The sequence below is a fragment of the Helianthus annuus genome, chromosome 4, assembly GCF_002127325.2.
Source record: "Helianthus annuus cultivar XRQ/B chromosome 4, HanXRQr2.0-SUNRISE, whole genome shotgun sequence".
In the NCBI taxonomy this organism is placed as follows: domain Eukaryota; kingdom Viridiplantae; phylum Streptophyta; class Magnoliopsida; order Asterales; family Asteraceae; genus Helianthus; species Helianthus annuus.
Genome location: NC_035436.2, coordinates 151946619 through 151961979, shown reverse-complemented (window position 1 = coordinate 151961979; position 15361 = coordinate 151946619). Strand labels below are relative to the sequence as shown.

General features: G+C 42.7%; 1 protein-coding gene and 1 non-coding gene across 2 annotated transcripts; both read left to right on the top strand.

Annotated features, from left to right (window-relative positions):
- Positions 1 to 422: 422 nt before the first annotated feature.
- On the top strand, positions 423 to 2473 carry LOC110936901 (11S globulin seed storage protein 2). Its single transcript, XM_022179309.2, has 4 exons — positions 423 to 752; positions 858 to 1183; positions 1340 to 1876; positions 1961 to 2473. The coding sequence occupies exons 1-4, from the start codon at positions 455 to 457 to the stop codon at positions 2336 to 2338; spliced, it is 1539 nt and encodes a 512-aa protein (XP_022035001.1). The 5' UTR covers positions 423 to 454; the 3' UTR covers positions 2339 to 2473.
- Positions 2474 to 2566: 93 nt separating this feature from the next.
- Positions 2567 to 2640, top strand: TRNAN-GUU. The gene has a single exon. It is a non-coding gene; the product is annotated as a tRNA-Asn (tRNA).
- Positions 2641 to 15361: the final 12721 nt, after the last annotated feature.

Here is a 15361-nt window from a genome sequence, read left to right as displayed (position 1 = left end):
TCAATATTATCAGAACTGTTACTAAAATTTATTTTTATGATTTTCGGCGGATGTAAAAACATGTCCACATACTTATCGGCATGGCTTTATTTACGAGTCTTCTCTTTCGCTGGTTATACCATATGCCACTACCTAATCGCGGTGAACTAAAACAATACCGACCGAATTGTCTTCTCAACCTTAGAATAAATTCTATAACCTAAAATATGTAAAACCGGAATTTGAACACAGTAAAAATCAAAACTATACAGTTGTCGAAACCCAGATATCACCATTGCCAAGTGTATATTGATAACCCACGTTGAAGCCACCATCATCCAACACCTCCATCAACTTCCAGTGCAAGGTGGCGTTCATCGGTGCCCAAAACAGAACCCTTGCGCCACACCCTCTTCCACTAACCCTATAAAACCACCCCACCACCCTTCCCTTACCCTCACACCACTTCTCAACAATGGCTGCTACAAAACTCATCCTCGGCTTCTTCCTTTGCCTCCTCGGCACCACCGTCCTCGCCACCACCCGCGCTCCCCGCCTCGGCAGCCCTGAGTTCTGCAACCTCCAGCAACTCTACACCTCCCAACCCAATCAACGCCTCGAGTTCGAAGGTGGTTCCATCGAGCACTACTGGAATTTCAACGATGAACAATATCAGTGTCTTGGAACGTATCCGTCCAGGATGACGTTGCAACCCAACTCTCTTTTCCTTCCGAGCTTCCAATCATACCCCCGTCTACTCTTCATTGAACAAGGTTCATAATCATATCATATATTATATATACACACACATATATACATTCTCTTTGTCATGATCATATTGAAATGATAAGTTATTAATAAGAATGGTGGTTTTACAGGTGAAGGGATTGTAGGAATCCAACTTCCAGGATGTGCTGAGACATTTGACACTGGAGTGCAGCAACAACACATGCAACAGCAGCAACAACATCAGCAGCAACAGCAACAACAACAACAGCAGCAGCAACCACGAAGGATGGGTGAACGGGGTATGGATTCCTCGGCAGACTCGCACCAGAAAGTACATCGGTTCCGAGAAGGAGACATCATTGCCATTCCTGCAGGTGCTGTCTACTGGACTTACAATGATAGGAACCAAGAAGTTGTAGCTATCATTGTTGATGACGTCAACAACCCTGCCAACCAGCTCGACTTTCAAGCTAAGGTTCGTAGGAACTGAAAAACTGTATTGTATTGGTGAATAACGTTATATAAAACATTATATGAAGATATAACACTAAAAGAAATAATTATAATAACTATAATGGGTAATAAACCTGGTTATTATTAGTAACTTATTGGTTTATATTTTTTGTGGTAGACATCTTTCCTAGCTGGAGGCATTTCAAGCGAGCACATTCAAGGACAACAACAGTTTCAAGGACAACAAGGAAGACAAGGACAACAACAGATTCACGGACAACAAAGCAGACAACAAGGAAGACAACAAGGCAGAAGGAGAAGTCCCTTTGGCGGGCAGGAGGAACTGACCAGAGACAATGTATACGCTGGTTTCGATACTGAATTACTCGCAGAGGCGTTTAACTGCGACCCTCAAATCATGAGGGCACTGCAGGAGTCCAGAAACCGCGGGGTTATTGTCCAGGTACAGCAACAGATGGAATTCGTCACCCCTGAGGAAGAACAACAACAAATGCACCAACGTAGATCAAGAGGAGGACCATCCAACGGTGTGGAAGAAACAATATGCAGTGCTAAACTTGTGTTCAACTTGGATAACCAAAGAGAGGCTGATGTCTTCAACCGCCAAGCTGGAAAACTCAACATGGTCAACGAACACAAACTGCCCATTCTATCTCTCATGGACCTCAGTGCCGAGAAAGGACACCTTCAACCGGTAATCAATCGCTAAACTTAGATTTGTTATTGGCACTAATTGAAATTTACCATTTAATTAATTCTTTCATTTTGCCACATACAGAATGCATTATTCTCGCCACACTGGACAGTGAACAGCCACACAGTCGTCTACGTGCTCAACGGAGACGCACAGATCCAGGTGGTGTCGAACAACGGTGAAGCTGTGTTGAACGAGCAAGTGAGCAGAGGTGACATTTTCCCAGTGCCACAGTTCTTCGCAGCAACTGCTCGAGCTGGACAGAATGGGTTCGAGTGGGTGGCGTTCAAGACCAACAGGGCTCCACTGAAGAGCCCATTAGCCGGGTACACATCGGTTTTCCGAGCCATGCCGCTTGAGGTGATCACCAACTCGTATCAGGTGTCACCGAACCAGGCTCAGAGCTTGAAACTCAACAGGGAGACCGAGAGCCTACTGTTTTCTCCACAGAGGCAGTACTAGGCGAAGTAAATGTCCGAGTACGATGAGGCAGGCCTATAAGCTAGACTAAGGTGGTGTCCTTTCGTTGTTTGTGTGTACGAGAATAAATAAAACTGTATGAATAAGAAGTTCAGATGTTATGGTTTTGTATGTAAAGTTTGGCCTCTGAATAAAAACTCTTTTTGTGATACGTCTGTGATCAGAACAGTAGTTAACAAAAACAAAACAATAAAAAATATATGACAAAAAGCTGGAATAGCTCAGTTGGTTAGAGCGTGTGGCTGTTAACCACAAGGTCGGAGGTTCAAGCCCTCCTTCTAGCGCTTTTTTGATTTTTTAGGTTTATTGTTTGCATTTGTAGATCTTAGATTTTTGGCCAAACCGGATGGGTTTCACATCCTAACTTTTTTATCATCTCTACTTAATCCTAAACTTCTTTTTGCACGTCTACTCTACTATGAAACTTCTTTTTGCACGTCTACTCTACTATGAAACGGGTTAGGTTAGGTTAGGTTAGGTTAGGTTGAACTTGAACCATGGGCTAGGCTATAATGGGTGAAGGGTTACGGTTAAACGTTTTTTTTTTTTTTTTTTTTTTTTTCAGAAGGGCGGATCTATCCGGACACCTTCTCCGCCTAATTTCACACTTTTTGTGCCCTAGACGCCTCGTATAGAGGCGTATATGCACTGAATTCAAGGTGGTCTCAGAGGGTGTCAGGCACGACGTTTAAGGAACCCTATACGAAGGGTACAACCCTATACGAGACGTCTAAACTTGGTTTTTTTTTTGCTGAGATGAGGGGTGTTTTGGTGGGTTTTATTATGGTTTTTTGGATAGTTTTGAAGATGTGTTTATTTGTTGAAAATGTTTATGGTTTTAAAAAAAGTCTTTTTTTTTTTGTGTTTTTACATATAAAAAGTTTATGTTTTTTAAAAATCAACTATTTTAAAAATCGGCTCTTTAAATATATTATATCGATTAAATATTATATTGTTTTTAACATTTTGCTTTTTTAAATATTATTCTTTCGATTAACATTTTATCTCTTTCAATTATTGTTTCCGTATTATATTCAAGGGATATATTGTTTCCGTATTATATTCAAAACATATTTTGTTTCCGTATTATATAAATTTAAGACAACAATCATTAAGTAACCGAATAACTGAAAACAAACATAAATGTGACATATATAAGATAACTTTTTACATCCATAACAAAAATATATAAGATAAGTTTGTACATCCATAATAAAAATAAAAACAACAACAGGTCTATGCATCCGAATCCGAATCCTGATGCTGCTGCTGCGGCTGGTGCTGCTGATGTGGTGCTCGAACTGGTGGAAGCGGTATCGGGGGTAATCCCTCTCTCTCTCGTCTATCCTGCTCCGCCCGTACCAGCCAACCTACCAAATCGTTGAGCCTGTCAAGCTCGGCTCGTACATCCGGATGTAGCGCAGCTCCGGGGGCATGACCTGGAATAATGTGTCGTGGAAACTGAGGTGCCCCGGCAGGTGGCGGTGGCTGTGGCACCGCTGCACCGTCTACATCCTCCGGAGGGTCCTCCACGGGCACTGCATCAGCAGGATCTGCAGGAGGATGAACGGCTCGAAATGCTCTGGTAGGGCCTCCTCTGTCCATACGCCCCCCTCGCGGTTTTTAAACCGCGGGCCAACGGCGAACCTCTTGATTACCTTCATCCCCCACAGCGTCTGAAAACCCATCTGTTTTGGTCAAAAATTACCGAAGCAATTAAGTGATCAAATTAGTTAAGTGAGGTAGTGTGCTAAGAGAATCTGTTCAAAAATAGGTTAATTGAGTTATTTGCAAAAACAGTTTCAGGATACGGCTCAGGATATAGAGTCATATATGTGATCAAACAATGAGCAAAAAAGTAAAGTAAATGACGCGAGATGTACGAGGAAAGCCCTTGATCAATCTAGATCGCCGGCATAAAACCTCGAGAGCTGACAATCGCAGCTGCCTTGTTCTTCTATTGCTTCAAATATCAGGATACAGTGCAGGATGTGGTGCGGATCGACTAAGTGTTACAACGAAATTTGAATACAAGTGTGTTGTTTTCAATGAGCTAGAAAGTGAAAGTATGCGAGAGTGTTAGTGGAGATTGTGTGCCTTAAACTGATCCGCCCCCATCTATTTATAGTAAAGATAAAATAACAAACTATCCTAAACTTCCGGGATCCACCGAATATTCCTTCATCGAACGTTGTAGACCTGGTCTTTTGGGCTCAACGTCTCTCCTTCAACAAACTCGTCCAAGTCCTGGGGAGAAGAAGTCCTCCTGACCGTTAGCAAGTCTCAGCCTTTAACCTGCACGTGGTTAATTAATAAACCTCAGGATATCGCCCAAGATGTTAGCAATATCCTCTTCCAGCATCCTGGTTACAAATAAACAAACAAAGGCAGGATATTGGTCAGGATATGTATGCTTGGAAAATGAGCCATAACAATTGTCCCCAAATATATCGGTTGGGATACCAATCCAACGGATATATTTCAAAAGTTTCACCTCATAACTTAAGGCAATTAATATGACTAGACTCTTGAAATGACAGCGGTGCAACTTCCAAAGCATTATTTACTCTTTACCCCCCTATATTCATCCTATATTAACCGAGGGACTCCTTATCATGGTTATCCTTATCTTCAAGCGGACATCAGGTATTTTCCTCTCTGCCCTTTCTATTTTCCTTGTTTTATATCTTCTTTTCTCCGACTGTGCTCTTCCATGGCGACGCGTACCAGATCGCAAGTGGCGGACTCGGTTTCCCCCTTTTACAAACAAAATCTGCTTCAGGATCCTTCTAAAGAAGTGTGTTCTTTTGATAATTCCGACATCGCAGCCCTACGAGCTTCCGGTGCCTTTCCCGTCGGGACAATCTTCCGTCCATTCGACCGAGAGGTCCGGTCGGATTTTTGTTCCGACGAATGGGTTTGCTTCTTTGCATATCCTTTTTCATTAGGGCTTCAATATCCATTTTCTCCCTTTATATCCCGCTTCTTTGAGCTTACCGGTCTTAGTTTCGCCCAAATCATGCCTATGGTTTGGCGTGTGTTAATCACTCTGGAGCAGATTAAGGCTCATCATATGCCTGATCTATGCATTGAAGACCTTCCGATGGCCTACCGTCTAAGGTCACATGGTTCCAGCCGGTTTCTCCTTTTTTCCATTTCCAGTGATCCCCTCATTCTTAAGGCCACCAAGAATGAGGATAAATGGACAAGAAAATTTTTCTTTGTGAAAAGAGACTCCATCGATAAGGGTTTTGACCTCCCTAAAAGATGGTTGACTTCTGGTAGGACTTAGGGTTTTAGGAGTATCCCCAATCATATCCTAAACCTCTATCCTGAACCATCATCCTGATAATTTTATTTCTCTTCTTGCAGCAAACTTTAAAGAACTAGCTCCTCCCAGTGCTGAATCGGAAGGGAGGATAAAAGAGATCTACAAGCTTCCAGAGGGTGAAAGAACCTTTAACCTGTTACTCACAAGCTCAAGTCAAAGATCAAGTTCCAACATGTCAGGTAAGCATATTTTCAGGAATTAATTATTATTTTATTGTACAGTAATATAACAAGTTGAAAACATCTTCCCTTGTGCAGTGCCAGTTATTAATCTCGAAGGCTTCCAACTCGATGAGCTGGATAGTTATTCCAGCCTTGAACCTGTCAAGCAAGAATCTAACCCGAAATCATCCGTTACACCAAAACTCACCAGTTCAAAGACCTCCGCTGCTCCCAAAGCTCCCCCTGCATCCCGGACCCGGGCCTCCAGCTCCCGGAAAAGAAAGGAAGTCGAACCCTCTGCTCCACCTCACGTATTCCCATTCGAGAACCACGGGTTCACAGAATCCAGCACATTTATGACCGGCTTCCTTAACCAGGTTAGTATCCTGACCTGTATCCTGCATCATATGCTTAATAGAAACGTTCATTTAGAACAATGCCTGTTGTATCACCTTGTAGGGCCTTGAACGTCTGGTCTTCCTCTACGAGGACGCATGTGGCTCCAACGTCATGCTTGAAAGCCAGCTGAAAAAGGCCAAGGCCACCATTGCAGATCAAGCAGCAATTGCCACCGCTAAATCGGAACACTATGAAGCTAAGTATAAAGCTATGACTCAGGACCACCAAGCCGCCATCCAAAAGATCACCCAAGAGGCCCAAGCCAAGTCTGACGTAGCCCAACTCCAACACGAACAGGCCATGGCGTCATACCGAGAGAGCCTCAAGAATTCCGTCATGATCTCCCTTCTCCAGGCCAGGCTGAAAATGGCTTACGAGGCGATAGCTTTGGGTTTGCAATGCCCTTCTTGGAACACCAAGGCCTGGGAGGCGAAGTTAAGAGATCTCGGGGGAAATCCTGTGGAGCCTCCTGTCAAGTCTGCTGTGGAAGAGTCTGCCAAAGCAATGGATGCTAGCGCTTCAAAGGATGTTTCTGAGAATGCTGGGGCAAATGCTGGAAAGAATGCTGGTGAAAAGGATGTTGCTGCAGATACTGAGAATAATCCCGAGGATGATGCTGGTATGGATGCTGGGAAAGAGGTTGCTGTTCAAGAGGGTGCTGCCCCTTAGGTAGCGGAGTGGGCGATGATGGATATACGTGCCAAGGCCGGAGCCCACTTTTTAATTTCATGGTTGTGGTTGCATAAACAATTTACTTTTCCTGTCTTCAAACAATTTACATTTCCTGCACTAGAACAATGTGATGACCAAAGGTGGATGGGTCCTAGGTTTTAGGACGAAGCCCTTGCTCATCAATTAGTATAACTTGTTTTGAATGTGATAACGGTTGTAGGTGGACAGGTCCTGTTTTGAGATATACCCTGCAACCGTTACACAAGTATGGTAAAAACTAATCGTGCTTTTGGCGGATGGGCCTCGGTTTGAGGTGAAACCAAAAGCACAACTTTTGACTTGTTAATAATATAACTATCTTTTGACTTATTTTCTGTTACCTTGCATTACTTAGTGTAACTCTTAGCTTTGCAAAAAAATTCATACTGTTATCTTATATAATACCCTGATCAGTATGCTCAGTGATATACTGTAAAAACTTTTTATTAGATAGAACTTCCAAACATCCCTTCAACTTTGTAGAAAGTTTTTGATAAACAATCTATTTTTCCAAAACCAGTTTTCGATAATATTTAAATGATCAAAGTTCCAAACTAACACTAGTTTCAAACACCCTAATCAAATATTCTGAAAAGGACTTTAAGAATATGTCAGGATACTTAACATATTGTTGCTAAAAACTTAGACGATGTTTACAAAGGAAAGATCATACCAGAAATAGGGTATAAACCTATTACCAAACTTCAATCCCTTTGCAACTCTTCCAACAAAGGCGTCCCCTGTGCAAGGTACTTAGTGCATTAGTTCTGAGCCTGATCCTTTTAGCTTTACATCACCACCTTGGTAGGAATGTCCCCTGTGTACAATGCCTTCAAATACTTTAGAAATCTTCTGAATTTCAGTTTCCATTGTATAGGCAATTTTTTTTACATCCCAAGGGCAAAACCAAGGATGTACTGGAGATAAATCCCTTGTATCCTGGGGAAAATCCCAAATTTTCATGCGCTACAGGCGGGAGTGTATAAACTCCAAGACTTAGAAAGGTGAAAACCTTTAAACCTTAGACAGTATGAAAATACCCTTTCGTGAGAGAGGGTGATCAATCCTCATATACCTTTAGGATTCAGGATATAGCCAACAGTAACGAAATTGTCAGCCACTTTTACATGGACTGGTCCCGCCACCTTGAACTATCCCTGAATAACTTGCACTCCAGGCGGGGTGTTTAAACCCAATTCGGAAGAAAGGTGAATACCTTTAAACCTGTGAAGGGATCAGTACCCCTTAAACGTGAGAGAGGGGGCCAATCCTCTAATCTTTCGAGTTATCCTGAGTACATATCCTGGAGCTGTATCCTGAAACATATCTTGCAAAACAATTGTAAACTAAGGTGGGTGTTAGCTTGGCTAACACCCCTCCGATGCTTAAGTCAGTATTGGGTTACGAAGAACAAATTAAACCAAACATATTTAAAAAAGGTAGAATTCATACCATCCTGAGTTAGAAATTAAATTCTAAACTCACTTGAAATAGAGCTTAAGGTGTATAGCATTCCAAGACCTCGGTAGCATATCCCCCTCCATATTCTTGAGTCTGTATGCTCCTTTCCCTGCTTCTGATTCAACTTCGTATGGTCCTTCCCATTTTGGAGCTAACTTGCCATCGGCAGGATTAGTAGTATTCTGAAAAGCCTTTCTTAGCACCCAATCTCCAACCTTAAATCTTCTGGTCCTAATATTTTTGTTATATGCCTTGGATATTCTCTGTTGATATGCTGCCATCCTTAGCCTTGACGCATCTCTCTTCTCATCTATAGTGTCTAAATCCTGACTCAAGGCTTCAGGATTCTGCTCAGGATCACTTAGGGTAGATCTTGCAGTGGGTATTGTCATTTCCGTCGGAATCATTGCTTCTGCTCCAAATACCAAGGAAAATGGGGTTTGGCCTGTTGCATTCTTTACCGTTGTCCTATCAGCCCATAAAACAAAGGGTAATTCTTCTGCCCATCTTCCTTTTTTGGCTCCAAGCCTTTTCTTTAAGTTATTGACAATTATCTTGTTTGAGGATTCTGCTTGTCCATTCGCTTGAGGATGTACTGGAGTAGATGTTACCATTTTGATTCCCCAACTCTTGCAAAAGTCAGTAGTTCTCTTGTTTATAAACTGAGAACCATTATCACAGATTATTTCGGCTGGTACTCCGAATCTGGTCAGGATATTCCTCTTTATGAAGGATACTACTTCTTGGTCTCTAACTTGAACAAATGCTTCCGCTTCGACCCACTTAGAGAAATAGTCCGTCATTGCTAGCATAAAAACTTTTCCTCCCAGGGCTTTTGGTAGCTTTCCCACTATATCCATACCCCACTTCATAAATGGCCAAGGGGAAACAATAGGATATAATGGTTCAGCAGGTTGATGCAGTATGTTACTATGTCTCTGACATGCGTCACATCTTCGAGCATATTCTGCGGCATCTTTTCTCATTGTTGGCCAATAATATCCTGTCCTTAATACTTTTGAGAATAACGACCTGCCCCCAGTATGGTTACCACAATCCCCTTCATGTATATCCTGAAGTACTTCTTTGGCTTCAGGACCCTCCAAGCACCTCAAATACGGTCCTTCAAGAGATTTCCTGTATAAAACATTGTTTGTAATAGTGAATCGTGATACCTTCATCCTAAATGCCTTAGGATTTTCTTCTCTGGGGATATGTCCTTTCTTGAGATATCTCATGATTGGAGTCGTCCAGGATTTAGGATCCTTTTCAGGATACTCCGCTCCAGGATCCTGAATACCTGCTACTTCTTTTTTCTGAGGATTTGTTGCAGGATACAAGATATGTAATATTGGTATTTGGGTCCCTTCAGGTATCCTGATCGATGATCCCAAATTTGCTAAGGCGTCCGCATCAGCATTATCCTCCCTTGGTACCTGTTCAAGTATAAAAACATCGAAATATCCTGCTAATTTTTTGAGAATATCGAGGTATTCGATTAATTTCTCACCCTTAACTTCATGATCTTTTATAAGAACGGCACTTACAGCATTCCCTGATACAGCAAGGTATAGGGATAGTGGTTCACCATTTTCAGGCTTCATCAATAGAGGTGCGGTTGAGAGATATCGTTTCAAATCCTGCAGGGCTGCTTCATGCTTCTCCCCCCATTCGAATCTTTTGTTCTTCTTCAGGATATCATAAAAGTCTTTACATTTCTCTGAGGATCTTGAGATAAACCTGTTTAAAGCTGCTACTCGGCCTGTCAATCTTTGTACGTCCTTCATATTTGAGGGTGATTTTATATCCAGGATAGCTTTGATCTGCTCTGGGCTTGCTTCTATCCCCCTTTTTGTCACCATATATCCAAGAAACTTTCCTGCCCCCACTCCGAAATGGCATTTAGCAGGATTTAGCTTCATGTTGTATTGATCCAGGATATCAAATGCTCCCTTGATATCCTGGAGGTGATCCTCAGCCTTTTTAGATTTCACCACCATATCATCGATATATACCTCCATGGTGTCCCCCAGTTTGTCTTTGAACATCATGTTTACCAATCTTTGGTATGTTGCACCTGCATTTTTCAAACCAAAAGGCATAGCTGTATAAAATAAATACCTGTTGGTGTCATGAAGGCAGTATCCTCCTGGTCAGAAGGCTCCATTTGGATCTATTGAAATCCTGAAGATGCGTCCATGAAAGTCAGCATTTCATGCCCGGCAGTGGCATCTACCATTGCATCAATGTGGGGAAGAGGAAATGGGTCTTTAGGACAGGCTTTGTTCAAGTCTGTGTAGTCTACACAAACTCTCCATTTCCCATTTTTCTTTTGTACTACAACCACGTTTGCTAGCCATCTTGGGAACTTAACCTCTCTGATCATTCTGGACTTTAATAGTCTTTCAACTTCCTCCTGGATAATAGTGTTCCGCTCAGGAGCAAACTTCCTTCTTTTTTGTTGCACAGGCTTGAATGATTTATCAATTCCAAGCTTGTGAGTGATAATATCTTTGGATATGCCTGTCATATCCTCATGCTTCCATGCAAACGTTGACATCCTGCATTTCAAAAAGTTAATTAATTGTTCTTCAATATCCTGAGGGATATTGGTTCCCACGAGCACCAAAATATCGGGATTATCCTGGTCTAGGATAATTTTCTTCACATCCTGCTCCGGACCCTCCACGATATCCTGGGCCCGCGTCTTTAATTGCTATGCTGCACTAGGTTTGGTTGAGGATTTCATCGAGGATGAGTAGCATTCTTTCGCCTCCTGCTGATCACTATCAACTTTGACAACTCCCCAAGGGGTAGGTATCTTGATGCATTGGTGATATGTTGATGGCACGGCCTTCATATCGTGAATCCACGGTCTTCCCAGTATGATGTTATAGCAGGATAGAGAATCCATCACACAGAAACGTTGTATCGAGTTGACTCCTTCAACGTATACTGGCAACTTTATCTCTCCCACTATGTTTCAAGCCTCTCCACTGAACCCAACAAGCACGGTAGACTTTGAAGTGATATCCATTGGAGATACATTCATTCTCTTCAGAGTTTCTAGTTGGATTATGTTGACGGAGCTGCCATTATCAACCAGTATCCTGCGTACAAAATGGTTAGCCACATATAACGTTATTACCAGAGCATCATGGTGGGGATCCTGGACAGTATCCCTGTCATCTGCATCAAAAGTGATCACTTTGTCAGTTGTGAGGGTAGTCATCCTGACAGGTTTGTCTCCCCTTTCGGCCTTAGCTTCCTTTGCATGTCTCTTTGCTGCCGAATACGAAGTCCCACAAATGTCGGATCCTCCTGAAATGAAGTTGATTATCTTGGCATCCGCGGGAGGTGATGCTGCTCGCTCATGATCCTTCTCAGTATCCTGACCTTTATTCTTCTTTCTTCCTAAAAGATCTTTCAGATATCCCTTGCTTAGAAGATAGCTTATTTCTTTCCTTAGAGCAATGCAATCCTCAGTTACATGTCCGAAATCTTCGTGGAAAGCACACCATTTTGACTTATCTTTCCAGTCAGCCTTTTGTTGATTCTTTCGAGGCCACCTAGCCTTGTCTCGTAGACCCTGCATGGCATACATCAATTCGGGAATGTTAACAGAAAAGCAATATTCAGACAACTCAGGATACTCTTCAGGATCCTCATCTTCGACAGCATTCACTCTCTTGTTTTCATTTCTACCATATGGCTTAGGCCGATATGACTTGAATAAGGATTCTGACTTCCTGTTAGTTGACTCATAAGTGTTAGATGAGTTCATCCTTTCTTGCATCTTCCTGTCATCCTCCAGACGGATATATCTCAAAGCCCTGTTACGAGCTTCGTCGAGATTCCTGCAGGGATTCATTACAAGATCCTGATAAAACTGAGAATCCTTTTGTAATCCCATCTTGAAAGCTTGCACAGCTGTTGCAACATCAAGATGTGGGATATCCAAGGATTCTCGACTGAATTTGTTCACATAATCCCTCAAGGATTCCTGAGGCCCTTGAGTTATCCTGTAAAGATCACTGGTTAGTTTCTCAAAACTCCGACTACAAGAAAATTGATTGTTAAATAAATTAACCAAATGAGCAAACGAAGTAATTGAGTGAGGAGGAACGTTTAACAGCCATTTTAAGGCTGATCCTGTTAGAGTAGAACCAAATCCCTTGCACAAGCACACTTCCTTGAGCTCCGGAGGGATAGGGTTAATCTCCATTCTTTCCCTATACTGAGCAATATGCTCCTCAGGATCCGTAGTTCCGTCGTAAAGCTTCATGTTGGGGGGTTTGAAATCTCTTTGGGATCTCGGCATCACAGATAGGATGTGCAAAACGAGATATCTTATGGCTGTCTTGGGACACTTCCGGGATCGGCTGGACCACCCCAGCTACACTGGATATCATGTCCTTCAACTTTTTAAGTTCCCTAGTAAGTGCTGATGTCACACCTGTATCCTGCAAAGATCCACTATTGTCAGTAGCATGAGTATTATTATTATTTGACACGTTACCCGTTGGAGGATTTTGCCCATATCCTGAAGCATATCCTGAGCTCCTCATGGTTGACATCCTGACCGAGGAGGGTATTTCAGGAGTATGATTCTGAGGAAGACTGGGCACAATATTCCCCCTGTTATCCTCAGTATACACAGCTGAACTAAAGTTCAACGCTCTGGGGTGTAATGGAGTGACATTATCCTCAGCAGATCTGCTCGAGCCAGACTTCAGGAGTTGTATTTCCCTTAAAAGCATTTGGTTTGTTTCCTGCTGCTGCCTCATTTGTTCTTGCACACTTCCAAATAAAGTAAGAATTTCATCATTAGAAGCTAGAACGGGAGCAGATTCCTGAATACTGCGGGTAGGGATAATATCCTGAGGTCGTGAAGAGGCTGGCGTCCTTGGAGGAGGTGGTGGAAGCACCGAACCAGTAGTAGCAGAAGTCATAGCAGACACAGTAGAGGAACTCATGTTTGATCTTGAGGCCATTATGGACAATGTGGCAAAAAGTTTTGAAAATAGAAAACTGATTAGCGATTTGACAAAAATTTTTAGTAAAGAGAGCACCACTTGCCCCACGGTGGGCGCCAAATTGTTTTGGTCAAAAATTACCGAAGCAATTAAGTGATCAAATTAGTTAAGTGAGGTAGTGTGCTAAGAGAATGTGTTTAAAAATAGGTTAATTGAGTTATTTGCAAAAACAGTTTCAGGATACGGCTCAGGATATAGAGTCGTATCTGTGATCAAACAATGAGCAAAAAAGTAAAGTAAATGACGCGAGATGTACGAGGAAAGCCCTTGATCAATCTAGATCGCCGGCATAAAACCTCGGGAGCTGACAATCGCAGCTGCCTTGTTCTTCTATTGCTTCAAATATCAGGATACAAAGCAGGATGTGGTGCGGATCGACTAAGTGTTACAACGAAATTTGAATACAAGTGTGTTGTTTTCAATGAGCTAGAAAGTGAAAGTATGCGAGAGTGTTAGTGGAGATTGTGTGCCTTAAACTGATCCGCCCCCATCTATTTATAGTAAAGATAAAATAACAAACTATCCTAAACTTCCGGGATCCACCGAATATTCCTTCATCGAACGTTGTAGACCTGGTCTTTCGGGCTCAACGTCTCTCCTTCAACAAACTCGTCCGAGTCCTGAGGAGAAGAAGTCCTCTTGAACGTTAGCAAGTCTCAGCCTTTAACCTGCACGTGGTTAATTAATAAACCTCAGGATATCGCCCAAGATGTTAGCAATATCCTCTTCCAGCATCCTGGTCACAAATAAACAAACAAAGGCAGGATATTGGTCAGGATATGTATGCTTAGAAAATGAGCCATAACACCATCTGCGTCGGCATGACTGGCAGCGTCCGTAGATGTGGGTCCTGGTGTGGTACGAGGCCCAATGAACGGGCAATGACGGTCACGTACGCCCCGCCATACAAAAATCCGCGCTCCTGCCGGTGATGGGCGGAGGCGTAGTACTGGGCTAGACCGTGTGCTAGCGCGCACGGCCTCCTATACAACAAACAATAAAGGAAAAAAAGATCTGTGGTCGTACACCACTCACGGCTGTAGCCGCGCGCTGAAATAGAAGTAGCGAGCAAATGGTGCAGATACCTGCAGATAGTGTTAGCGAAATATAAAAAACAGAGATTAATAAACAGTGCATATAATCACAATAATTGCCATAATAAACGTACATACCTGTACAGTGGGTCCCTAACAAACGACACCCTCCCCTTCGACTTCTCGTGCTCCCAATGATCCGCCCCCGCAATCACCTGCCAAAACCCTACAAGAGTGGGTTTTTCAACCACCACTAGCCCCGCTGTTTAAATCTCAGTCTCGATCTCCTCCTGCATGTATAAACCACAATGCACCGCAAACTCTGCTAGCGTCATCGAACGCATAACGCCAGCAAGCCTGAAAGAAACCTCAGGCGGAGGAGGAGCACCTGGGTGCGGGAGCGGCACTGGGACCCCAGGAGGGTAAAATGTGAATGACGAAAGGAACTCGACCAGCAGCTCCCTGTAGGTCGGCGTGTGCGCCAAATCAAAAAGACGATGCCACGGCGTGTCGTCTAGGCTTCTAAATTACCTTTGAGCCCCTGTTAAAGGGCTATACTGGGGACTTTCAGGGGTAAAATAGTAATTAACATAAAATATTTTCAAAATTCAAATTTAAAGTAAAAGAATTGTTACCGCTCAAATAGACGACCTGTACAGGTCTATACGAAGCGTCCTTTTTCAAAAAATTCAAATTTTGAAATTCAGATATTCAAACTTTAAATTTTCAAAAACCCGCTCAAATAGACGACCCGTACAGCTCTATACGAGGCGTCTGGTTTAAGTAAAATTACTTTTTAGCCCCTGAAATAAGCCTAGATTGGGGGCATATCAGGGGCTAAATGGTCTTTTGGTCAAACATATACGACCCGT

Bases quoted from the DNA above. Each gene is read 5' to 3' on its own strand.
- LOC110936901 (XM_022179309.2), top strand. From the start codon at position 455: ATGGCTGCTACAAAACTCATCCTCGGCTTCTTCCTTTGCCTCCTCGGC. The intron at 753-857 runs GTTCATAATCAT...GTGGTTTTACAG, and splicing joins TCTACTCTTCATTGAACAAG to GTGAAGGGATTGTAGGAATC. The intron at 1,184-1,339 runs GTTCGTAGGAAC...TTTTTGTGGTAG, and splicing joins AGCTCGACTTTCAAGCTAAG to ACATCTTTCCTAGCTGGAGG.